This window comes from Lynx canadensis, chromosome D2, assembly GCF_007474595.2.
Source record: "Lynx canadensis isolate LIC74 chromosome D2, mLynCan4.pri.v2, whole genome shotgun sequence".
Lineage (NCBI taxonomy): Eukaryota > Metazoa > Chordata > Mammalia > Carnivora > Felidae > Lynx > Lynx canadensis.
Window position 1 is genome coordinate 28,464,081 of NC_044313.2, and position 24,351 is coordinate 28,488,431.

The 24,351-nt window shown below is 45.2% G+C and overlaps 1 protein-coding gene across 12 annotated transcripts in view; it reads left to right on the forward strand.

Annotated features, from left to right (window-relative positions):
* SEC31B (SEC31 homolog B, COPII coat complex component) overlaps positions 1-21,194 on the forward strand; it is a 36,552-nt gene extending 15,358 nt beyond the window's left edge. For 8 of the 12 annotated variants that reach the window (XM_030334623.1, XM_030334627.1, XM_030334625.1 and 5 more), the window contains 16 exons: positions 6,150-6,380; positions 8,307-8,381; positions 8,644-8,739; positions 9,100-9,199; positions 9,728-9,906; positions 10,170-10,296; positions 10,916-11,061; positions 11,763-11,936; positions 12,439-12,600; positions 17,163-17,331; positions 17,800-18,114; positions 18,375-18,433; positions 18,732-18,878; positions 19,171-19,290; positions 19,746-19,817; positions 20,041-21,194. In XM_030334623.1, coding sequence (XP_030190483.1) covers positions 6,150-6,380; positions 8,307-8,381; positions 8,644-8,739; positions 9,100-9,199; positions 9,728-9,906; positions 10,170-10,296; positions 10,916-11,061; positions 11,763-11,936; positions 12,439-12,600; positions 17,163-17,331; positions 17,800-18,114; positions 18,375-18,433; positions 18,732-18,878; positions 19,171-19,290; positions 19,746-19,817; positions 20,041-20,220 — 2,352 coding nt within the window. In that variant the 3' untranslated portion in view covers positions 20,221-21,194. The remainder of the gene's footprint in view (positions 1-6,149; positions 6,381-8,306; positions 8,382-8,643; positions 8,740-9,099; positions 9,200-9,727; positions 9,907-10,169; positions 10,297-10,915; positions 11,062-11,762; positions 11,937-12,438; positions 12,601-17,162; positions 17,332-17,799; positions 18,115-18,374; positions 18,434-18,731; positions 18,879-19,170; positions 19,291-19,745; positions 19,818-20,040) is intronic. The other 4 variants (XM_030334624.1, XM_030334626.1, XM_030334628.1 and 1 more) reach the window with 3 other exon arrangements.
* Positions 21,195-24,351: the final 3,157 nt, after the last annotated feature.

The following is a 24,351-nucleotide window of genomic DNA, read 5'->3' on the forward strand; positions in this document are numbered from 1 at the left end:
CACAATTTAATATTTCCAACAATGCCTAGGAGTTTCATTTTCTCTGAATTAGCCCCAATACTTATTTAAAACCTTTTTTTAAAAGTTTTTATTTATTTATTTTGAGAGAGACAGAGAGAGAGAGAGAGAGAGAGAGTAGGGAAGGGAGAGACATAGGGGGAGAGAGAGAATCCCAAGCAGGCTCTGTGCCATCAGTTCAGAACCTAATGCGGGGCTTGAACTCATGAACTGTGAGATCATGACCTGAGCTGAGATCAAGAGTCGGACCCTTAACCACCTGAGCCACCCAGGCACCCCTCTGCCTTTTTTAATTGAAGTATAGCTGATACACGATGTTACATTAGTTTCAGGAGTACAACATAGCGATTCAGCAGATTTATACGTTCCGCTACGTTCACAAGTGTAGCTACCATGGGTCACCATACAGTGCTATTATAGTACCATTGGCTGTATTTCCTATACTGTACCATGACTTATTCATTGCATAACTAGAAACAGGTACCTCCCACTCCCCTTCAACCATTTGCCTGGCCTCTCACCTAACCCTCCCCTTTGGCGGCCACTGGCTTGTTCTCTGTATTTCTGGGTCTGTCTGGAGAGGCCTGCATTCTTTTTTTCTTTTAACTTGTTTTATTTTTTATTTTTTAAAATTTACACCCAAATTAGTTAGCATATAGTGCAACAATGATTTCAGGAGTAGATTCCTTAATGCCCCTTACCCATTTAGCCCATCCCCCCTCCCACAACCCCTCCAGTAACCCTCAGTTTGTTCTCCGTATTTGAGTCTCTTCTGTTTTGTCGCCCTCCCTGTTTTTATATTATTTTTGCTTCCCTTCCCTTGTGTTCATCTGTTTTGTCTCTTAAAGTCCTCATATGAGTGAAGTCATATGATTTTTGTCTTTCTCTGACTGACTAATTTCGGTTAGCATAATACCCTCCAGGTCCATCTACGTAGTTGCAAATGGCAAGATTTCATTCTTTTTGATTGCCAAGTAATACTCCAGTGTGTGTGTGTGTGTGTGTGTGTGTGTGTGTGTGTGTGTGTATACACACCACATCTTCTTTATCCATTCATCCATCAATGGACATTTGGGCTCTTTCCATACTTTGGCTATTGTTGATAGTGCTGCTGTAAACATGAGGGTGCATGTGTCCCTTCGAAACAGCACACCTGTATCCCTTGGATAAATCCCTTGGATAGTGCAATTGCTGGGTCGTAGGGTAGTTCTGTTTTTAGTTTTTTGAGGAACCTCCATACTGTTTTCCAGAGTGGCTGCACCAGCTTGCATTCCCATCAACAATGCAAAAGAGATCCTCTTTCTCTGCATCCTCACCAACATCTGTCGTTGCCTGAGTTGTTAATGTTAGCCATTCTGACAGGTGTGAGGTGGTATCTCACTGTGGTTTTGATTTGTATTTCCCTGATGATGAGTGATGTGGAGCATTTTTTCATGTGTCGGATGGCTATTTGGATGTCTTCTTTGGAGAAGTGTCTATTCGTGTCTTTTGCCCATTTCTTCACTGGATTGTTTTTTGGGTGTTGAGTTTGATAAGTTCTTTGTAGATTTTGGATACTAACCCTTTATCTGATATGTCATTTGCAAATATCTTCTCCCATTCTGTCAGTTGCCTTTTAGTTTTGCTGATTATTTCCTTTGCTGTGCAGAAGCTTTTTATTTTGATGAGGTCCCAGTAGTTCATTTTTGCTTTTGTTTCCCTTGCCTCTGGAGACGTGTTAAGTAACAAGTTGCTGTGGCCAAGGTCAAAGAGGTTTTTGCCTGCTTTCTCCTCAAGGATTTTGATGGCTTCCTGTCTTACATTTAGGTCTTTCATCCATTTTGAGTTTATTTTTGTGTATGGTGTAAGAAAATGGTCCAGGTTCATTTTTCTTCATGTTATTGTCCAGGTTTCCCAGCACCACTTGCTGAAGAGACTGTCTTTATTCCATTGGATATTCTTTCCTGCTTTGTCAAAGATTAGTTGGCCATACGTTTGTGGGTCCATTTCTAGGTTCTCTATTCTGTTCCATTGATCTGAGTGTCTGTTCTTGTGCCAGTACCGTACTGTCTTGATGATTACAGCTTTGTAGTATAGCTTGAAGTCTGGGATTGTGATGCCTCCTGCTTTCGTTTTCTTTTTCACGATCACTTTGGCTATTCGGGGTCTTTTCTGGTTCCATACAAATTTTAGGGTTGTTTGTTCTAGCTCTGTGAAGAATGCTGGTGTTATTTTGATAAGGATTGCATTGAATATGTAGATTGTTTTGGGTAGTATCGACATTTTAACAATATTTGTTCTTCCTACCCAGGAGCATGGAATCTTTTTCCATTTCTTTGTGTCTTCTTCAATTTCTTTCATAAGCTTTCTATAGTTTTCAGTGTATAGATTTTTCACCTCTTTGGTTAGATTTATTCCTAGGTATTTTATGTTTTTTTGTGCAACTGTAAATGGGATTGATCCCTTGATTTCCCTTTCTGTTGCTTCATTTTTGGTGTATAGGAATACAACCAATTTCTATGCATTGATTTTATATCCTGCAACTTTGCTGAATTCATGAATCAATTCTAGCAGTTTTTTTGGTGGAATCTTTTGGGTGTTCCATATAGAGTATCATGTCATCTGCGAAGAGTGAAAGTTTGACCTCCTCCTGGCCGATTTGGATGCCTTTTATTTCTTTGTGTTGTCTGATTGCAGAGGCTAAGACTTCCAATACTATGTTGAATAACAGTGGCAAGAGTGGACATCTCTGTCTTGTTTCTGACCTTAGGGGGAAAGCTCTCAGTTTTTCCCCACTGAGGATGATATTAGTGTTGGGTCATTCATATATGGCTTTTATGATCTCGAGGTATGCTTCTTCTATCCCTACTTTCTTGAGGGTTTTTATCAAGAAAGGATGCTGTATTTTGTCAAATGCTTTCTCTGCATCTATTGAGGGGATCATATGGTTCTTGTCCTTTCTTTTATTGATGTGATGAATCACGTTGATTGTTTTGCGGGTATTGAACCAGCCCTGTATCCCATGTATAAATCCCACTTGGTTGTGGTGAATAATTTTTTTTAATGTATTGTTGGATCCGGTTGGCTAATATCTTTTTGAGGATTTTTGCATCCATGTTCATCAGGGAAATTGGTCTATAGTTCTTTTTGGTGGGGTCTCTGTCTGGTTTTGGAATCAAGGTAATTCTGGCTTCATAGGAAGAGTTTGGAAGTGTTCCTTCCATTTCTATTTTTTGGAACACCTTCAAGAGAATAGGTGTTAACTCTTCCTTAAATGTTTGATAGAATTCCCCTGGAAAGCCATCTGGCCCTGGACGCTTGTTTTTTGGGAGATTTTTGATTACTAATTTGATTTCCTTACTGGTTATGGGTCTGTTCAAATTTTCTATTTCATCTTGTTTCACTTTTGGTAGTGTATATGTTTCTAGGAATTTGTCCATTTCTTCCAGATTGCCCATTTTATTGGCATATAATTGCTCATAATATTCTCTTATTATTGTTTTTATTTCTGCTGTGTTGGTTGTGATCTCTTTTCTTTCATTCTTGGTTTTATTTATTTGGCTCCTTTCCTTTTTCTTTTTGATCAAACTGGCTAGTGGTTTATCAATTTTGTTAATGCTTTCAAAGAACCAGCTTCTGGTTTCATTAATCTGTTCTACTTTTTTTTTGGTTTGAATAGCATTAATTTCTGCTCTAATCTTTATTATTTCCTGTCTTCTGCTGGTTTTGGGTTTCGTTTGCTGTTCTTTTTCCTGCTCCTTAAGGCGTAAGGTTAGGTTGTATATCTGAGATCTTTCTTCCCTCTTTAAGAAGGCCTGGATTGCTATATACTTTCCTCTTATGACCACCTTTGCTGAGTCCCAGAGGTTTGGGGTTGTTGGTGTTATCATTTTCATTGGCTTCCATATACTTTTAATTTCCTCTTTAACTTCTTGGTTAGCCCATTCATTCTTTAGTAGGATGTTCTTCAGTCTCCAAGTATTTGTTACCTTTCCAAATTTTTTCTTGTGGTTGATTTCGAGTTTCATAGTGTGGTGGTCTGAAAATATACACGGTATGATCTCGATCTTTTTGTACTTACTTAGGGCTGATTTGTGTCCCAGTATATAGTCTGTTCTGGAGAACGTTCCATGTGCACTGGAGAAGAATGTATATTCTGCTGCTTTAGGATGAAATGTTCTGAATGTATCTGTTAAGTCCATCTGGTCCAGTGTGTCATTCAAAGCCATTGTTTCCTTGTTGATTTTTTGATTAGATGATCTGTCCATTGCTGTCAGTGGGGTGTTGAAGTCTCCTACTATTATGGTATTACTATCAATGAGTTTCTTTATGTTTGTGATTAATTGATTTATATATTTGGGAGCTGCCACATTTGGCGCATAAATGTTTACAATTGTTAGCTCTTCTCGGTGGATAGACCCCTTGAGTATGATATAATGCCCTTCTGCATCTCTTGATACAATCTTTATTTTAAAGTCTAGATTGTCTGATATAAGTATGGCTACTCTGGCTTTCTTTTGTTGACCAGTAGCATGATAGGTGGTTCTCCATCCCCTTATTTTCAATCTGAAGGTGTCTTTAGGTCTAAAGTGGGTCTCTTGTAAACAGCATATAGATGGATCTTGTTTTCTTATCCATTCTGTTACCCTATGTCTTTTGATTGGAGCATTGAGTCCATTGACATTTAGAGTGAGTGTGTGTGTGTATATATATATATATATATATATATATATATGTATACACACACATACATACACACATACACAGAGTCCCCCTTAAAATTTCTTGCAGGGCTGGTTTAGTGGTCACAAATTCCTTTAATTTTTGTTTGTCTGGGAAACTTTTTATCTCTCCTTCTATTTTGAATGACAGCCTTGCTGGATAAAGAATTCTTGGCTGCATATTTTTCTGATTCAGCACATTGAATATATCCTGCCACTCCTTTCTGGCCTGCCAAGTTTCTGTGGATCGGTCTGCTGCAAACCTGATCTGTCTTCCCTTGTAGGTTAGGGATTTTTTTTCCCTTGCTGCTTTCATGATTCTGGAGAGGCCTGCATTCTTATCATAGCTCGGTCACTTATTAGCTGGGTAACCTTGGGCAAGTCACTTAACTCAAGACTTCAGTATTCTCATATGTACAACAGGGATAGTAATACCTGCTCAGCTATATGTTAGTGAATTGACATGAACCTCAAATAAGCATATATACAAGCACTTTGTAAAACTATCAAGTATTAACAAGTCAAAAGTTAAAATTGTTCTGTGTAGCACTAATCTATAGTGTAGGTTTGTGCTGTAGGAGAGCCAAGTGGAGAATTTTGGCCGGGAAAGTCCATTAAGGCAGGGGTCTTAGGAAAATAGTGAAGGGTTGGGGAGTAAGCAGTAGTTGTCAACCATGGCTGCAACCTGAAGAGCTTGAAAATATACTGATGCCTGGTCCCACCCCCTGGGATTCAGATTTTATTGTTGGGAGTACAACCTGATGATGACTCTGGATAGCTCCTCAAGTGGTTTTAATATGCAGCCAAGGTGGAGAACCGCTGGAGTAAAGGAACTTCACTGAGCTCTGCTTTGTGACAGGTGCTTTATGTAGGGTACCTAATTTGGTGAGAAGGATTCTCAATTGGGGGTGTTTTGGTGGGTGAAGGCTCAGAAGCAGGAATAAACTGGGCCCTTTGGGGATGTGGAGCGATCACATAAATGAGGAGGGAGAGAGAGGCTAGAGTGTCTGGCCCTGATCTTGGAGGATTTTGTATGCTATGGGCAGAGGTACTTAAGCCCTCGTCTGAGGCCTTGTGAAACCGTAACAAGCCCCTAAGTAGCAGTAGGTACAGGCCAGTAGTCTAAGGCTTGGGTTGAGGAGGAAAAACCCAGAGGCTAGCAACCAATTCCAGTCATCTAGATGTGCTAGCACTGGGAGTGGGATGGAGGGGACCTGCATGGGAGACATTGAGCAAGAGGTAAGACTGCTGTTGCTTGGCTGTGGTGGGTATAAAGACCGTGATGAAGCCAAGGTGTTTAGTGCAGGTGACTGGGAGAATGGTGCTCCCCGCATTATTACTGATTTTCTATCCTAGGGTTGACCAATAGATAGCCTTCTCTGTGATGTAGACTTGGTGTTCATTTTTACCATTCTTGTTTTTCCTCACCAGTTTGGGGGAAAGCTGGTTACCTTTGGCCTCCCCAGCACCCCTGCCCATCAGGTGCCACAGCCTTGCCTCCGCCTAGTCTTCGTCAGTCAAGTCACCACAGAATCTGAATTCCTGAGGCGGTCAGCTGAGCTGCAGGAGTCCCTGGGGTCAGGAAATCTCCTGAATTATTGTCAGAACAAGATCGAACTAACGTCACTACAAAGTGAAAAGATGCTCTGGCAGTTCCTGAAGGTAGGAAGCCCAAAGGCTGGCTGCTCCAAAGTGTTTCCCTAAAGTGGGAAATTCCAGGAGATGCACAATCACACTGGGACCTAGATTACAAAGGCTCTGACCTCTCAGCCTTTTTCCTAACGCCACACCCACCCTCTGGACACGAAATCTTCACCTTTTGCCAGTGGCTCAGAGATCCTTTGCAGCCAAGGAAGCCAAAGGGTACAAAAACATTTGCCTTTTTTGCTACTATTGCTGATGTCCTGGAGACTTTACCAGGGCCAAGGTGAAGGCTTTCATGCCATGCCAAAGGGCAGATAAGGTGATGGGAAGAGAGAAGAAGAGAAGGAAAAGGAAGGGAAGAGGATTGGCTGGAAGTGGGGAACGCATCATGAGAAGGCTTTGAGTTTATTTCCGTTAACCCAAGGCAAGTTGTTGTGGTGAGACTCAGGGATCAAGTCCCAATTTACTCTGGAGCATGGATCGAGTTCCAGTGCTAATGAAATTTCAAGCTGCTTATGACACCAGGAGTGCTCTACCTGTGAAAGGAAGTGAGCAGATGAGAGGAGAGAGGTAAAACAAGAAAAAGAAGTAACCGACTGGGCAGGCAGCGAGAGGATTATTCAAAGCTTTGGGGCCGTAGCAAAGATTGCAAAAAACAGGACAGACCCCAGCCCGGGGTTCTGAGCAAGGCTTGGGTCTGTGCTTCAGACACAGAAGAACTTTGTGATGGTAGACACCAGGTATCTGGGAAGGAGACAGGATTTGAGAAAGATCATCTATAGAGTGAAGCTAGAAAAAGATGTGGGGAGAAAAGAGTAAGAAATGCTGCTTTTGTTGTAAGCAGAATGCAGGCAACAGCTCCAGGAATGAATGGTGGAGTGAGAAAGAGAATAGAAGGCACCATCAGTAGTTGAACCTTTACTCTTCCAAACAAAGGAGGCAGCAGTGCCCAAGGACAGAGGGGAGTCTGCTTGAAAAGCTATCCAAGAGCTGTCTGTGATGATGGCCCTGAAACCGAATGTGGCTGGACATTTCTAAAGGACAAGCGTGGGAGAAAGAGGGAGCCCTGAGACACTGTGAGGAAGATATTAGTCAGAATTCACAGTTCTGTGTAGGGGAAATGAGGGGCCCAGCCATCTAACCCAGGTTAGGGTAGGGCTTCAGGAAGGCTTGGCCCTCAGTATCTGGCTTTTACTGTGTCTATGCAGCTTCCACTAGGAACTGTGTTTTCAACTGGATGTTTAGACACGCACAAGGCTCTCTGGGTTCTCTTGGCATCAGTCTCAGAGAGCTGTGGGACAGGACCCACTGCTTGTCAGCCGGGCAGCAGGTTGTGGCTGTCTTCTGTGGGAGCCCTTGTGGCAGACCATGCAGCAGTTCAGAGCTCTCCTCTTCACCTCCCCAGAAGACAGCTCAAGTGTAAGGAGATTAGATAAAAAGTTAGGCAGTTGTGGAGGTGGCTCTGCCTTAGTAGCCTAACGCCCACAAGAGCCAATGTCTCTTGTACCCACACCAAAAATGTAGTTTCTAGAGTCCCTGCAAGAGATCTCTTCAGTTACAAGAGCCCTTGCCATCAGGGCAGACTAGAGCATGGTGTCCACAGAGATTATTTATAGTTTCTAGTTCCAGTCCAATTTATCAGTCACAAGCAATGTTGCCTAGAAACATAGCTGGCGTTTTACTCTTATCAGGTAACCAGGCCAACAGATCTAGTAAGTCAACTGAAGGTCTCATTCTCATGCAGAAATGGAAGAGGGTTTTGTTAACACCATGCCACCAGCCCAGCGGGATCAAATCTGGGGAGAAAAAGAGGAGAGATGGTGCCGGCCTTAGTAGGGCACCTCTGGTAGGACGAAGAACTGTATTAGAGGGTACGCTGGCTTAGGCAGGAGAGGTTCATTCACATTGGTTTAATGGAGACTTGTGTATTCTGTGGTTCCTTAGGTGACCTTAGAACAAGACTCCAGAGTGAAATTTCTAAAACTATTAGGATACAGTAAAGATGAACTTCAGAAGAAGGTAAGCTGCTCACACATCAGAAGCATGTACTTGAGGCAGAGAAGAAGAAAATGCTGTCAATGGAAACTGTTTTGAGTGACCTCTTTGTGGGCTTCGTTAATGCATATACAAAAATATTACCTCCTGGAGGTCGGCTTTTCCCCAGGTGAAAAGCCCCAGGATCTTAGAGAGTCCAGGCAGTAGGGTGTGGAGGTGGGAAGAAAGCATAATGCATGTCTGATCTTGTGCCAGGAAGAGGGCGCTCATAGGTCTCTCCCTGCAGGTGGCCACATGGCTGAAGAGTGACTTGGGGCTGGGTGAGAGCCCTCAGTCCGAGGGAGATGATCACAGTAACAGACAGCAGGTCTTCTGCAGCCAGGTGTGGTAGGAGCCCAGGCAGCCAGACCTAGGGTAGCACGGGAGACTTGCCTGTAGAGCATCTGCCTCTTCCTGGCCCTTTGCTTTGCTCTCATGAAATGCTCAGCTTCTGTAGAAGTCTTCAGACTCCTCATTTTTTTTAGAACCGCAGTGAGATACAGAGTGCATAAGCTTTTGCGCTGGGAGAGAAGCTATGTTTTAACCATGGATTAGAGCCCTTCCCAAACCTTACCTGATTATTCTTTTAGCTTTACCCATTAAGGGCCAAATAGTAGAGCTTCCAGAGAGAGTCACTAAGGCATCTCTCCATCTGTTTTGGGATTCATTTCCTAAGTACCCACCTCTGTCCTTCCTTGTACAGGCCTCAAAACACATCACAGAGGAAGCTTCTGCCTCCTCAACCTTCTTTGATGAGCTGGTCCCTCAGAGTATGACTCCATGGGAGATCCCCATCACAGAAGGTACCCCGATCCTGAGGGAGAGAAACCCTCTGTGTGGGAGTAGGTGGGCTCAGAGTTCTGGGACTTGAGAATATTTTCTTCTTGTCCCCTGCCTCCTATCTCCTGCCTCCTTCCCACCACACAAAAGCTGGGCAGTTCTGTTACTGGTTAGAGCTCTCTCTGGATTTTCATGGCTGCACCTTTCCTCTGGAAGGCCTTTTAGCAAGATATTTCTTTCTATCCTTCTGTTTCCTTGCTTAAAAGACTGTACCCTGTCCTTGCCGAGTGAGCGCACACTGTACCTCTGATGCTGCCACATGAAGCCCTCCTTCCTCTTGAGCCCTATCCTTAGAGTTACCTACCACCAGACCTGGCACTCTAGGACAGCCCACTGCATTTTATTGTTGAGGAATGAAACTTGGGAGTTTTGTTTGGGGCAAGGGAGGCTGAGTGATACAGAGGTGGAAGGGGTGCACTGTGGGCCCTGCAGGGGACAGGAAGCTAGGGTCTGAGGGCAGACTCACATGGAGGGGATGCCTCTGCCTGCAGACACTGATGGACTCCTGAGCCAGGCTCTCCTGCTTGGAGAACTGGGCCCTGCTGTGGAGCTGTGTCTAAAGGAAGAGCGCTTTGCTGATGCCATCATCCTGGCCCAGGCTGGGGGTGCAGATCTGCTAAAGCAAACACAGGAGTGCTACTGGGCCAAGAAGAAAAGCAGAATCTCCTCGGTAACTGCCCACTGTGAAGGAGGGGAGGGGAGGGGATTACTTGGACTTTGTCAGGTGGATGCCCACACCTTGGCATTCAGAAGATCTGCCGGGATCCCTCTCTTCCAACTGCAACCACCCCTACCTCACCCCCAACCCCTAGTCAGTGGTCTAAGAGGAAACCTGCTTGCGAGTGGCTTTTCTTAGCGTGTCCCTGTGTGTGACTCCTGCTGCCTGTGCTAGATGGATGGCTGATGGCCTCCTTCGCTCTCTGCCCACTACAGCTTCTAGCCTGTGTTGTACGGAAGAATTGGAAGGATATGGTGTGTACCTGTAGCCTGCAGAACTGGAGAGAGGCACTGGCCTTGCTACTGACATACTCAGGGCCAGAGAAATTCCCTGAGCTCTGTGGTAGGTAGCCCTAGGCTTCGAGATGGAGTGGTGTCACTCCAACATGGAGTTAATGGACACACTGAGGGAGAAGGCAGAGGAGCAGCCTGAGCTCTGGGAGGCTAGGCCATGTTGTCAAGGCCAAGGTCTGGTTCAGCCAGGAGGCAAGGACTACAGTGCATCTTCCTACTTGCAGTATGGATCATTAGTTGTTCTGTTTTACTTTTTCTCATCACAGCATGATGCAAGAGTTCTGCCCTTTATTGTAGAGCAAGGTTGGCCTCAGTATTGTCCAAAGCCACTGTGGTCACTTGTCCCACAGCTCATGGTCCTCCACCCATTTCCAAACAGGAGAATGAGGAGAAGCACAGGGAAGCTGTGCCATTAAAGAAATTTCCATCTTGGGGCGCCTGGGTGGCTCAGTCGGTTAAGCATCCGACTTCGGCTCAGGTCGTGATCTCGTGGTCCGTGAGTTCGAGCCCCGCGTCAGGCTCTGTGCTGACGCTCAGAGCCTGGAGCCTGTTTCAGATTCTGTGTCTCCCTCTCTCTCTGACCCTCCCCCATTCATGCTGTCTCTCCCTGTCTCAAAAATAAACGTTAAAAAAAAATTTTTTTTCTAAAAATTTCCATCTCTCTGCAGACATGCTGGGTATGCGCATGGAACAGGAGGGTGGCAGAGCACTGACCTCTGAAGCCAGACTCTGTTATGTGTGCTCAGGGAATGTGGAGCAGCTGGTGGAGTGTTGGGCAAAATGCCACCAGGCTTCATCCCCCCTGGCTCTACAGGTACTCCTTCTCTACAGGGCACTGGTCACTCCATACCAGGATCTTGGGAGAGGCTAGTGGTAGGGATGTGTAGGGACATCAGAGGCGAGTCTTCTGTGTGCCCCAGGCTGGAATCAGGGATATTAGGGAGGAGAAAAGGGCCCTTCTCCCAGGGATGAGCCAGCACCTCCCTCCCCCCTTCTCAGTCAGGGGAGACTGAGCAATAAATAGCTGCTTAGGTATTAACCTTCCTAATTTTTTCCCACTTCGGGTTTGGTTAATACGAATTTATTCTCTATCTGAGTAATTGTGAGCCTGGGCCTTCTCTTAGCTGCTCTGAAAAGTTCTGTGGATTTAAATTATACCAGACACCTTGCAGGTAACCAGAGAAGGTGGGAGTCACAGATTCATAGGAAGACAAAGTCACAGATGAAACAGTAGTATACCAGATCCTGAAATTGATGATGTACTGGCAGAGTAAAGAGTAAAGAGAGCAAACAAAGAGGCAGAGATGTACAAGAGTCTAAGACCCAGATAGGCCCAGTTGAAGTTAGTGCTAACACCAATGGCCCTTCTCTAACTAGATGTATCGTCACCTACTATCTGTAGCTGGCTATGGCCAAGTACCCTCATACCCATAATGGGAAGTCTCTGGGTGAACTGCCTAGGCTTAGAGAGCAGGATGTGCTTTGAAGAGGCCTGTCTTGTCTTTGTTCCTATAGGACCTGATGGAGAAGGTGATGGTCCTGAATAGGAGCTTGGAGCTACTGCGGGGTCCTGATGGGGTGAGCTCAGGCCCTGCCACAACCTACAGGGTCACTCAGTATGCCAACCTCCTGGCAGCCCAGGGCAGCCTGGCCACTGCCATGAGCTACCTACCCAGGGACTGTACTCAGGTGAGTGGGGCCATGTAGAGAGAGCAAGCCATTTCAGTCATCTACCACTGGCTGAGCACTTCCACGTTCCAGGCACTATGCAAAACATGGACGTTCTGGGATAGGTAATACCTAGTCCCTCAGGAAGCTCACAGTTCCTTGGGGGAGATCAGTTGTCAGTAACTTACAGTGTCACAACAGAAGCTTATACTAAGTGCTGTGAGACTCCAGGAAAGGGGCTGGTTTTGCCCAGAGTAATCAAGGAAGGCTTTCCAGTGGTTAAAACAGTTGAGCTGGACCTTCAAAGAGAAGTAGCTTACCAGCAGATGTAGAGCATTCTAGGCAGAAGGAACAGAAAGGAAGGAGGCTTGGCAGGGATTGGGAATCTTTGAATTATCTAAGGTGGCTGAAGTGTAGAAATAAACTGAAGTTTGAATGCTATATGGGGCCAGGCTTGTAAGAGAGGACATTTGCTTGTTTTAATTTTAATTAACACAGTTCTTCATTGTCATAACTTTTATAGCCGCCAATTCAGCAGCTGAGAGATCGGCTTTTTCATGCCCAGGGGTCTGGTGTCATGGGCCAACAGTGTCCTCCTTTTCCCTTCCCCCGGATTGTTGTGGGGGCTACCCCCCACTCTAAAGAGACATCATCTTACAGATTGGGATTCCAGTTTTCTCACCAGGTAAGACCTGGTTTGTTCATTCATTCAAAAATATTTATCAAATGTCTACCAAGTACCAGGCATGGTTCTAGGCAGTTAGAATATATTAGGGAACAAAAATGATGAAAATTCCCAACTAAAGCATAGATCGAGTTATTTTTCTAATAACTGCTTATTGAACAACTATTAGGTTCTTAGAACAGAAAGGTGGCCAAACTATGATTCATGCCCCTAATTAGCTCCTAATCATAAATGTCATAATTGTGGTATGATAAGGTGCCATGGGATCCCACAGAAGAAAACAACTTTTGGGGGGAGCAGGGGAAGTTTAGGGAATGTTTCAGAATGAGTATGATGTTTGATCTGAATCTTGAAGATTAAAAGTTATTTAGGCAAGGGGGGGCGCCTGGGTGGCTCAGCCAGTTAAGCATCTGACTTCAGCTCAGGTCATGATCTCACAGTTTGTGAGTTCAAGCCCTGTGTTGGGCTCTGTGCTGACAGCTCAGAGCCTGGAGCCCACTTTGGATTCTGTGTCTCCCTCTCTCTGTTCCTCCCCCATTCACACTCTGTCTCTTTCTCTCTCAAAAATAAATAAAGATTAAAAAAGAATTTTTTAAGTTATTTAGGCAAAGGAAGGGGTCAGTGAAAACTCTTTTTTTTTAAGTTTTTTTTTTTTCTTCATTTTGAGAGAGAGAGAGAGCGAGAGCGAGCATACAAGCAGGAGAGAGACAGAGACAGAGGGAGAGAGAGAATCCCAAGAAGGCTCTGTGCTGTCAGGACAGAGCTTTACCTGGGGGTCGACGTCACAAATGGTGAGATCGTGACCTGACATGAAATCAAGAGTCAGACGCTTAACCTACTGAGCCACCCAGGTGCCCTGGTGAAGGCTATTTCAAGCAGTGGGAACAGCATGTATGAAAGCATTGAAGGGAGAGTAAGCAAAGCCCACTTGAGGAATTACTAATGTTTTAATGAAACTGCAAAATAGTTGTTTGTGGCAGAGGAGTGAGGTTAGGTGAAGTTTGAGTAACAGGTAGGTGATAAATCAGGAAGGGCATGGAATTCTGTGCTAAAGATCTTAGACCTGACCCTGAAATTGATAGCAGTCAGGAGCTATTGAATGGTCTTATGCAGGGCAATGACTAGCCATGAGTTTAGAAAGGAGGCATCTAGGAGGCAATAGCAAGAAATGATGAGGAAATGAAATGATCTAAAGCTGGAGAGTGAGGTTAGCTTTAAAATATTTAATAGGTAGAATTGGCAGAAATTAGTGATGGTTTAGAGGAGTCCGTGAAGTTGGGGAACTAACTCCCAGGTTCCTGGCCACTGTGCCCAGATGGTTTGGGTGCTGTTAACTTACACCAGGAGCCTACTGGAAGGGCTGGGGAACAAAATCCAGCAAGATTGCAAATAGAGGTATTAGGCAGAAGCTCTGATGATTCATCCTGTCCCACCTTCAATTCTCACCCTAATTTTCTTTCTTCCTTCCCCCTTCTTTCCCCTCTGTCCTCTTCCTTCTCCTACTCTGTCTCTCTTTCTCTGTCTCTCCCCCTCTTCCACTCTCCTTTCTATTTTGAAATAATTGTAGATTCACAGGAAGTTGCAAAGAAATGTACTGGAAAGTTTCATGTAGCACATCCCCACCCCACGTCATGCTAGTCACACATGACTATAGCACAATATCAAAACTAAGAAACTTATATTAATACAATCCATAGATTCAGATTTCACCGATTTCATATGTACTCGTGTGTGTGTGTGTGTGTGTGTGTGTGTGTAACTATGTAAGAATTTGTCTTTTCATTTTTTAAACAGGGTCCTTCACAGAGCAAAAATTTTTAATTTTATAAGGTCCAGTTTATAGTTTTCCTTCTATGGATCATGACCTTTGTGTCAAGTCTGAGAACTCTTTGCCAGTCCAAGATCCTCTAAAGTTTTCCTGTGTTCTTTCTAAAAGTTTTAGTTTTATGTTTTACATTTAAGTCCATGTTCCATTTGGAATTAATTTTTGCATGTGGCATGAAGTATAGTCAAGCTTCTTTTTTTTTTTTTTTTTTTTTTTGCCAATGGATATCCATAATCATTTATTGAGAAGGCTGTCTCTACTCCATTGAATTGACTTTGCTCCTTTGCCAAAAATTAACTGGCGAGTGCCTGGGTGGGCTCAGTTGGTTAAGCGTCCAACTCTTGGTGTCAGCTCAGGTCATGATCTCATGGTTTCGTGAGTTTGAGCCCCACATCGGGCTCCATGCTGGCAGTGTGAAGCCTACTTGGGATTTTCTCTCTCTCCCTCTCTCTGTCCCTCCCTTGCTTATGCTGGGAGACTTAAAATAAATAGACTTAAAAATAATTAACTGGGCATATTTATATGGATTTCCTTCTCAGATCTCAATTCTGTTCTATTGATCTGTGTGTCTTTCCCTCTGACAGTGCCCCTCTGTCTTGAATACTATCTCTGTATAAGTCTTGGCATGAGGAAGAGTAATTCCTCCCACTTTGTTTCTCTTTTTCAAAATTACTTTGGGTATTCTAGGACCTTACCCTTTCCACCTAAATTTTAGAATAAGCTTGTCTATGTCTACAAAGAAACTTGCTGAAATGTTGACAGGAATTCTAGATTAAGGTAGGGAGAATTGGTATCTTTACTGTGTTGAATCTTCTCACCTGTGAACGTGGTATATCTCTCTAATGCTATCTCCATCAGCATTTTATCATTTTCATCATACAGATCCTGACATGTTTTGTTCATTTAAAACCTAAGTATTTCATTTCTCTTGAGCAATTTGAAATCAAATGGTAATTGTATTTTTAATTTTGATTGCCCTTTGTTCATTGTGGGTATAGAGAAATATAGTTGATATTTTTGTGTTAATCTTGTATCTTGTGACGTTTCAATGTTCAGAAGTGAGTTTCCCGAGCTCATTTCTTAGTTCTAGGAGTTTTTTGTGTATCCCTTGAGATTTTCTACGTAGACAGTCATGTTGTCTGCAGATAGAGATAGATTTTTTTTCTAGTCTGTATGCTTTAATTTCTTTCTCTCACCTTATTGTACTACTAAACTTAGAAAAGCGAGAGTGAACATCCTTGATTTTTTCCAACCTTAAAGGGAAAATATTCAGTCTTTCACCATTAAGTATGATGTTAGCTGTAGGTTTTTTTGTAGATGCTCTTTATGAGTCTGTGCAAGTTTCCTTCTATTCCTAGTGTGCTGAGTCATGAATTATTGTTGAATTTTGTCAGATATTTTCCTGTTATCATTTTAAACAATTTTCCTTTGTTAGCCTGTTGTTATGGTGGATTATGGTGGATTTAAATATACTGAACCAGCCTTATATCATCTGGAATAAATTCCATTTGGTTGTGGTATGTTACTGTTTTTTATATTCATTGTTTGGGGTGCCTGGATGGCTCAGTTGGTTGAGCATCCAACTATTAATTTCTGCTCGGGTCATAGTCCCAGGGTTGTGGGATTGAGCCTTGCATTGGGCTCTGTGCTGAGTGTGGAGCCTACTTGGGATATTCTCTCTCTCTCTCTCTCTCTCTCTCTCTCTCTCTCTTTCTCTTCCTCTTCCTCTCCCTCCCTCCCTCCCTCTGCCCTTCTCCCCTGCTTGCACGCTGTTACTTTCTTTAAAATAAAATAAAATAAATAAAATAAAATAAAATAAAATAAAATAAAATAAAATAAAATAAAAATAAAATAAAATAGTTCATTGTTAGATTCAATTTGTACAAATTTTGCTGAGGATTTTTGTGCCTAAGTTCATGAGAAATATTGGCCTATAGTTTTATTTTGTGCTGTCTTTGTCTGGCATTGGTTTCAGGGTAATACCTCATAAAATGAGTTAGGAAATATTCCTTCTTCTATTTTCTGGAAGAGACTGTATAAACTTTGTGTTAATTCTTTGAATGTTTGGTAAAATTCTCCAGTAAAATTATCTAGGCCTAAGGATTTATTTGGGGGAGGGCTTTTCAATGACAAATTAAATTCCTTTAATTGTTTTAGGACTATTCAAGTAATCTATTTAATTTTGGCTGAGTGTGGTTCTTGAGGAATTGGTTCATTTCTTCTAAGTTGTCAAATTTATTAACATAAAGTTACTTGTAACTTTGTTATTTGTATTCCTCTATTATCTTTTTAGCAGCTGTAGGGACTGTTGTATTATTCCCTGTGTCATCCCTGAGCTTGATGAAATTGTCTTATTTCTTCATCTTTGTCACTTTTTTTTAATGTTTTTATTTAGTTTTGAGACAGAGAGAGACAGAACATGAGCAGGGGAGGGGCAGAGAGAGAGGGAGACACAGGATCTGAAGCAGGCTCCAAGCTCTGAGCTGTCAGCACAGAGCCCGATGTGGGGCTAAAACTCACGGACTGTGATACCATGACCTGAGCCGAAGTCGGACACTTAACCCACTGAGCCACCAGGCGCCTCCCCCATCTTTGTCACTTTTTATATAGACTTACCAGTTCTGTTGATTTTCATTTTAAAAGCCAGCTTTTTGTTTCACATTCTCTATTGTTTTTCTATTTTCAATTATTTACCTTTTTTTTCCTTTCCAAGTGATGACCCTTTTTCTCTTCACAGGTTCCAACTCCATCTCTAAGGCCAAGGATTTTCACACCTCTAGTGACACCCTTGACACCTTCCCATTCTAGCCCTTATCAAAGCTCCAGAATGCATAATATAAGTGACTACAGGTCACCTGGGCCCCAGGCAGCCCAGCCTTTGCCCTTGGGCCCTGGGGTAAGGCCTGGTGAGTAAGTGAGTGAGTGAGTGAGTGAGTGAGTGAGTGAGTGAGTAAAGGTTTGTCTGGGGAGAGCACAAAGGAAGACAGTTGGCATGGCCAGCATGGATTTTGGGGGCATAATGCCTAATATGTAGTGAGAGGAGCTTGGAATTTGAAGTCTGAATCCCCAGTACTATTGCTTACTGGCTTTGTATCTATGGGCAACAGACTTAGCCACTCTATTTCTTCTGAAAAATGATAGTAGATGTTATATTGGTCATTTCAACCCTACAGAATTATTTTTAGGATCAATTGAGGAATAGTTAAAAGTACTTTGTAAATGACAGTTCTCCATACACACATACTAATGTTTTATTATTATCATTATTAGGTTTGTTTGTTCATTTTATTGCTGCCTTATTCTTCCCTGATATGATCTGAATCTCTCCCAAATTGAAGTTTGGTGGCAAATGACCTGTTTCTGTTCCTTTTCAGCTTTATTTGAGCCACCACTGTTAAGAGAGCAAAAGGCACAAGTTCCTAACCCCACGGGGTTCCCTGGAACATGGCCTCCTCCTGGTCCACCTCCACCCATGGCACCCCCAGACACCATACAGCCTGGCTCTGCCTCCCTGGCTGAGACTGCTCAACAGCTCCCTCTGCTTCCTGTGAGACTCCCAGGTCCCAGCCCTATGAGCTTCCAGTCCCCAGCCCCTCCTGTCAGCTTCCCTGTGACACACCCTCCAGGAGGGCCTGGTGCTCCATGCTCTAATGCCCTCCCAACCACTGGCCTCTCGACTGTTCCCCCAGGTCAGTCTTCCTTCCACGGCTTCCCTTTTCTGGATCATTGCCTCCTTCTCCTCCCCTCGCCACTACCACCTTATTAGGAGTCTTTCCTCAGGCCAGTAAACTGGGGGCCATTGGGTTGGAGAATGTCAGCTGAGAGTACGGCTGGTCTGCAGAGGGATGTGTGGTAGTCTCCAACTGAAATAATTTTGCTGGCCTTTAGGCTAAAAATTAACAACGTTCCTGACCATGCCCCTAAATACCTCTGTCTTTGTGCTATGCAGGACCTCAAGATTCCTTGAAAAATGCCCCAGTGCCCAGGACAAACCTTCAGAGGAAAAAGGTCAATGCATCTCTTGCCACTTATCCCTCATACATTCACCAATGACCTACATTCTTGTTGAATTCAGCCCAGTCCCCTTCTTCGTCACACACTCTGTCCTGTCTCTTTCCCTACTCATTATTCTCCCCTCACCTGTCTCCTCTTTCCTTCTTGCGTACAGATACCAGTCTCCCTATTTCCTGGTTCCCTAGTCACTATTCTGTTCCCTTGCTCACTCACAAGTCCAGTCAGTCTCTCAAACCAGGGCCTAGGAAGTCTCTCAGCTTAGACTCATATGCCTTTCTTTCTCTGTCTCTAGTTGCCAGAGACATTTATGCCCCCAGCACCGATTACCACTCCAGTTATGAGCCTCACCTCTGAGCCACGAGGGGTCCTTTCCTCCCAGCCTTCTGTCCCTGGTGTGGGCCATGCTCCCCCAGGAGCACCAGGAGAACTCAGCCTGCAGGTGACAGGAACAGCATGTTCCCCTCTGCTTTCCAACTCTTCTTGGGTATAGAAAAGCAGGGAACATGGAAGATGGGCCTCTTTCCTCAAGAGGGAGGCAGATTCTGCGCTGGGGAACTGGCGCAGGCAGGTACCAAATGTCCTTACCGCAGAGAAGAGGGGGTGTCCTTCTCCCCGACTCTGTTCTGCTCCAGCGGGAGAAGTGTGACACTGAGTCACTGAGGACTAGTCTGTAGGGCAGCTGTGAAAAGCAAATCTTGCCCATCTATCCTGTCTCCCTGCTCCTTCCTCAGCAGCTTCAGCAGCGGCCACCTGAGAAGGTGGAAAGGAAGGAGCTGCCCCCAGAGCATCGGTCCTTGAAGATTAGCTTTGACAAGCTTCTACGACGCTGCTCCCTGTCTGCCGCTGATTTAGTAAGTCTGAGCCTTCCCCATGATGTTCTCCTCACACCACTAGCTAGTCCCAGGATTTCTGAGCTGTTCATCAGTTCCTTGTGTGACTTTTTTCTCATGGTCCCTGGGCCCCTGTGTCTTGTACTTATTTGATATCCATGCGGGGACATGGGGCTCGTCTGGTCTGAGTCCCGCTTCTCGGTAGCAGGGCCCAGAGGCATTGAGGCTTAATTCTTGGAAAGGCAGCCCGGGGCACTGAAGGGTAGGTAAAAGCTAGGAGTAGGAGACCTGCCATTCATTCACCGACCGTGTCCGCTTGAGCAAGTCACTTACCATCTTTGGGCCTTCATTTCCTCTCCTGTGAAATGAAAGCAGTAGCATTAAGCCATTCCAGCTCTAATATACTGTGATTCTTTATAGTCCTGTGTAGTGTTAGTCTTAGGGGCTGGAGTCAGAATCCATTTCCCTCCCTGCAGAAGACAAAACGGAAGCTGGATGAGGCAGCCCAACGTCTAGAATGTCTATATGAGAAGCTCTGCCAGGGGACAGTAAGTACGCTTCGTGGTGCACCTCTGCCCCCTGCCCTCCATCACCCATGGCCAAAGGGAGCCCAGTGTCCTCTCCCATAGGTCTCACCGACCTGGGTTCCCCCACACAATACATACATCTTGCCCGGACTGGGCTCCAGAACTTAATCCTCTCTTACACTTCCGTCCTGCCAGGGTAGGGGTTGGGTTGGGCTCCCTGACCTAAGGGTCGATCCCTCCACAGCTCTCGCCTCATGTCCTGGCTGGGCTCCATGAGGTTGCCCGATGTGTGGACGCAGGAAGCTTTGAGCAGGGCCTTGCAGTGCATGCCCAGGTGGTGGGCTGCAGCAGCTTCAGCGAGGTCTCCAGCTTCATGCCTGTCCTGAAGGCCGTCCTCACCATTGCTCATAAGCTGCACACGTAAACCAGGCAGCCTCTCTTGCCAGGAGGCTACTTCTGCTGTTACTTACCTCCTCCCTGTGGAAAAGGGGGAATTTCGGAAGAGATTCTGTTTGTTTTTCCCTACCCTCTTCCCTTGCTGCCAGGTATATGATGCTGTGGGCTTGCCTCTAAAGTTAGCAGGGTGCTTTTCACCCTTTTATGCCTGGCCTTGTAGAATCCACCCAAGGCTCTCGCAGCGTCAGAGGCAGAGCATATAGCTGGTTCTTCACCTTCCCTGACTCTGTACTCTGACAGGACCTGGGGCAGGGCCTCTTTAAGAACCCCAGAGATATTCTGTTTAAGTGGCTTCTGAGGGGGTGAACAGGATTATTACCTCCAAGTCTACCTCTGCTGTACCCATCTTGTGGGGCTTTTCTTTCTCCCCTTCTGTGAGTTAAGAGCCTGGCCTTACCTTCTCCTTGCCTCTGAGTTCCTATTTCCGGGTCCATTTTCCTCTGAGCCCCAGAGGCTGGGGTAGAGTTGACTATTGTTCATCTTCTGAACAAATCATGAATGTGAGGCATGGGTGCTGAGCAGAACCCAGAAAAGGAACTTATTAGATGCTTTTTACAAGGACCTTCTCTTCTGCAAGCATCATAAGGGTGGGCTAGGTCAGGTGGAAAGGAGAAGGGGTGCACTGTCTTTTGCTGGGAGCTGTCTTAGGCTATGAAATAGGAGCAGAGAGACCTCTGCCTGCAGGGAATGGTCCTGACTTGACCTGTCTGAGCCCTGGCCCAAGGTCCTCCCATTGTGTGATTATGAGCCCACTTCTTGAATAGGAGCCACATTAACAAGACTTTTCTGGCACTGTTCCTCAAGGGCTGGAGGCCCTTCTCCTCCTCAGCCCCACACGTCTCAGGGCTGCCTCCTCTGGCTGCACTCTTCATGGTTGGACTTTGCATTTGAAGCACTGTTGTACTCAATGGGCAATAAAGCCGCTTCGATTTGGTTTCCTCAGTCGTCTCCCAATGATTGTCTCCTCTGGGTCCTGTTTTGCCCTTACCTCTCTTCCTAGCCTCTTTGTTCTTGCTTCCCGCACCCCAGAAAGACAGGAGAAGGGCTTGGGGACAGATGGGGAGTCAAGAGAGTTGAAGAAAGGAGGGTGGCACTGAATTAGGCTGCAAGGCTTTCTCCTCACAGCATTTGTGGCCGTGTGTGTGTGTGTGTGTGTGTGTGTGTGTGTGTGTATCTCCATCCGTGCCTGACATGCAGCTCTCGGGGTTTTCCCCACACCACTTCAGGGCTGAGCTCAGCTGCACAAAGGGGCTGGGTGTGAAGCCAGGGGTACTATCTCTAATCCTGTTGTAGATCCCATCATGTCTGTGGGCTAGATGTGTATGTTTGGGAGGAAGGGATTGTTAGGCAGTATTTGTTTGTAAAGCCACTTGCTCTTCAGATAATACTTGCACTAACTTCTATTGATGAAGCAGTGTGAGCCCCAGCAAAGTCCTTTCCCAAAGTGTCTTTGAAGCCAAGAGCCCATTGAAGGGAAGAAAGGCCGGGAGAGGGGATTAGTTTGTTCAGCAGCTGTGAATTTCAGTGGGAGGTTGATGAACTCTGAAGTCTTTGTTTAAATTAAAGGGGGGGAGAAAAAAGCCGCTGCTGGAGCGAGGGCCCCACTTGGGGCCCTGAACTAACACAAGGAGAAGTCTGAGCTGCAGGGAGCTGTGTACTGACTGCGAAGACTTTTCCCAAACACTTTCAGGAAAGGTGTTGTGAGAAGAGAAGGGGCGGAGTGGGGGATTAGCATGTGAAATGAAGTTTTCATTGACTCCAGTGGGGGTAGAAGGCTATTTTAATGGCATTTTGTTCTCTTATTTTCTCTTCTTGAGCTCTTTAGAGATATTGTTTTGCTAAGGCAGGCTTTCTTCCCCCTTCTTTCCAGTCTGCGGATTGCCTCTATGGGAGCCAACATAAATATTTCTCCTCCAGGAATGCGGGTTAATTAAAAGGAAATGAATGAGTGGAAGCATCCAATCCAGACCCACAATAGGCGGGTGCCCTGGCCTGCCCTCCCCTCCCACCACCGCCAGCACCACCAGCACTGAGCACGACCCTAACCTGCTGCTAAGGCCAGTTGAGGCTGGGATTCTTTTCAAGAAAAGAAACCCCTGCCTGAGTGTAGGCTCAGAGGCCAGGGACAGGAAGGAGACAGTGTTTTGCACCACTCTCCCCACCCCCCACCCCCTGCACAAACCCATATCCTTGTCACTTCTCAGGATCCCCCTCTGCTTCTCTCCTCTGCTGGAGACAGATGGGCCTTAAAGAGTACACAAGAGAAGGGAAGAGACCAGGGTTCCAGTGTGCACCCCATGGCAACTTACTAGTTGGTTGAACAAGCCAGACATCTTTTTCAGCATCAGTTTTAATCTGTAAAACAAAAGCTTTGACTAGCTGACCTCCAAGGTGTCTTCCCAAGCAGCTGTTCTGGAGTTGTCCATGTTTGCAAAGGGGAACACAGCCCTGGTGGTTGAGTATAAGAGAGAACCTAAACTCCATGAATGCAGGGAGGTCACTGTGTTGTTCGCCACTGGACTTGCACTCCAGCGTTTGTTGAATGACCAAATGAATGAATGGATAATGCAAAAAAGGAAAAAAAGCAATGCAGATCTAAGGTAGCTCAGTAATGTTTTCTTTATAGAACTCAGATGAAGCTGGTATCAATTATAGCCATTTGGGAATACAAAACAACCCCCTATGAAAGAACTTTCTGGCAGCATGACAGGTTTCAAGTACTGACCTGGAATTATCAAATACGAAGCACAATAGTCCTACTTTTGTGCTGAGAGACCTCCTGGAGAATGCAGCTTTCCTGTACGATATTGTACTTTTGTATCTTCTAGCTGCCTTGCCAGATTTTCTTACCGCACACTGTCAAGTAATTCTGCCAAGTGGGACAGCCAGGTTAGTATATGTTGCTGCTTGATTAGGAAAGATCAAGTTGAGAGATTCAACAGGCTCAGATCAAAGCTGAGGGACTGAGCAAAAGGCCTTTTGCTGATTGTACTGGAAATGAAGCAATAGGAGACCCTGAAGGGCAGTGTGTCCCTGTGAGGAAGGACAGGCAACCTCTCTCCTCAGTAAGTGTTCATCGACCAGAGGATATGTAGGGAAGAGACTAGGGGTTTGGGGTCTGACCTGGCCACTGCCCCAGTCTGGAATATAAGAGGAGTCTTTCCACTGTCCCGGGTTGGCCCCTAAAGCCTCAGCCCCTGTTACCTATTGAGAGCCACATTTCTGTGCTGTCTCCTACTCTGGGAGGTAGGATGAGGTGGTCTGGCATCTGACCAGTTCTCCTAAACAGCTGCCCCATGCCCAGACCCAGGGCCAGCCTCGGAGAAGGGAGATGGCTAGGAAGCTCCTTGGGCTGCAGTCTGTCAGGGATTTGGCTCTTCTCTTTCCAGAGCCCTCTTTCAGAAGCAAGTCCCTGCTGGACTGCTTCTGTCTCAAGCACCACAAGCAGTGAGCTCTTAGCTACTGAGTGAATGTATTGGTGGAAGATTTATGTGGATTATTCACTAATTGTTGGCAGATTAGCCTCATACAGACCAGTGTAACTACTTAGGCCATCAGGGAAGTGAGGCTTAAGGGAGGATAGTGTTCTGGCAAGGTGGAAGGGAAGAGAGGGCCTAGACGTTCTATCTTCCACTCACCCTTACCTGTGTCCCCAGGAATAAGTTCAATACCTAGAAAAGAAGGCACATATCACAGTGACTGTAATAAATTAAAGTTCGAGGTGCTGAACTTCCTATTGGAAAGTTTCCCTGCAGGAAGTTTACCTATTGAAGGAAAGTATCCAATGCCCTGAATCCTGCCTGTTTGAGATCCAGGTTTGTGAAAAGAAAGGGTCCCAGCTTCTCCTGCTTTATGATCTGCTTTTAGAGGTGCAAGCTGGGATCTGAATGGGAAATTGACATTCCTTAGCTCAGTCTTGGCTCAAAGGAACAAGGATCATTTGGGGAAGGAGAAGAGGTAACGGCGGCGGCTAGGAGGAAACAGTAGGGAGAAGCTGACGTTAAAATATAGCAAGTGACTCGTAATCTGCCCTTACATAGTTCCTAGACACGGGGGGGGGGTCTGCCTGGAGCACCTGGGGTGATTGTCTATGAAGGTC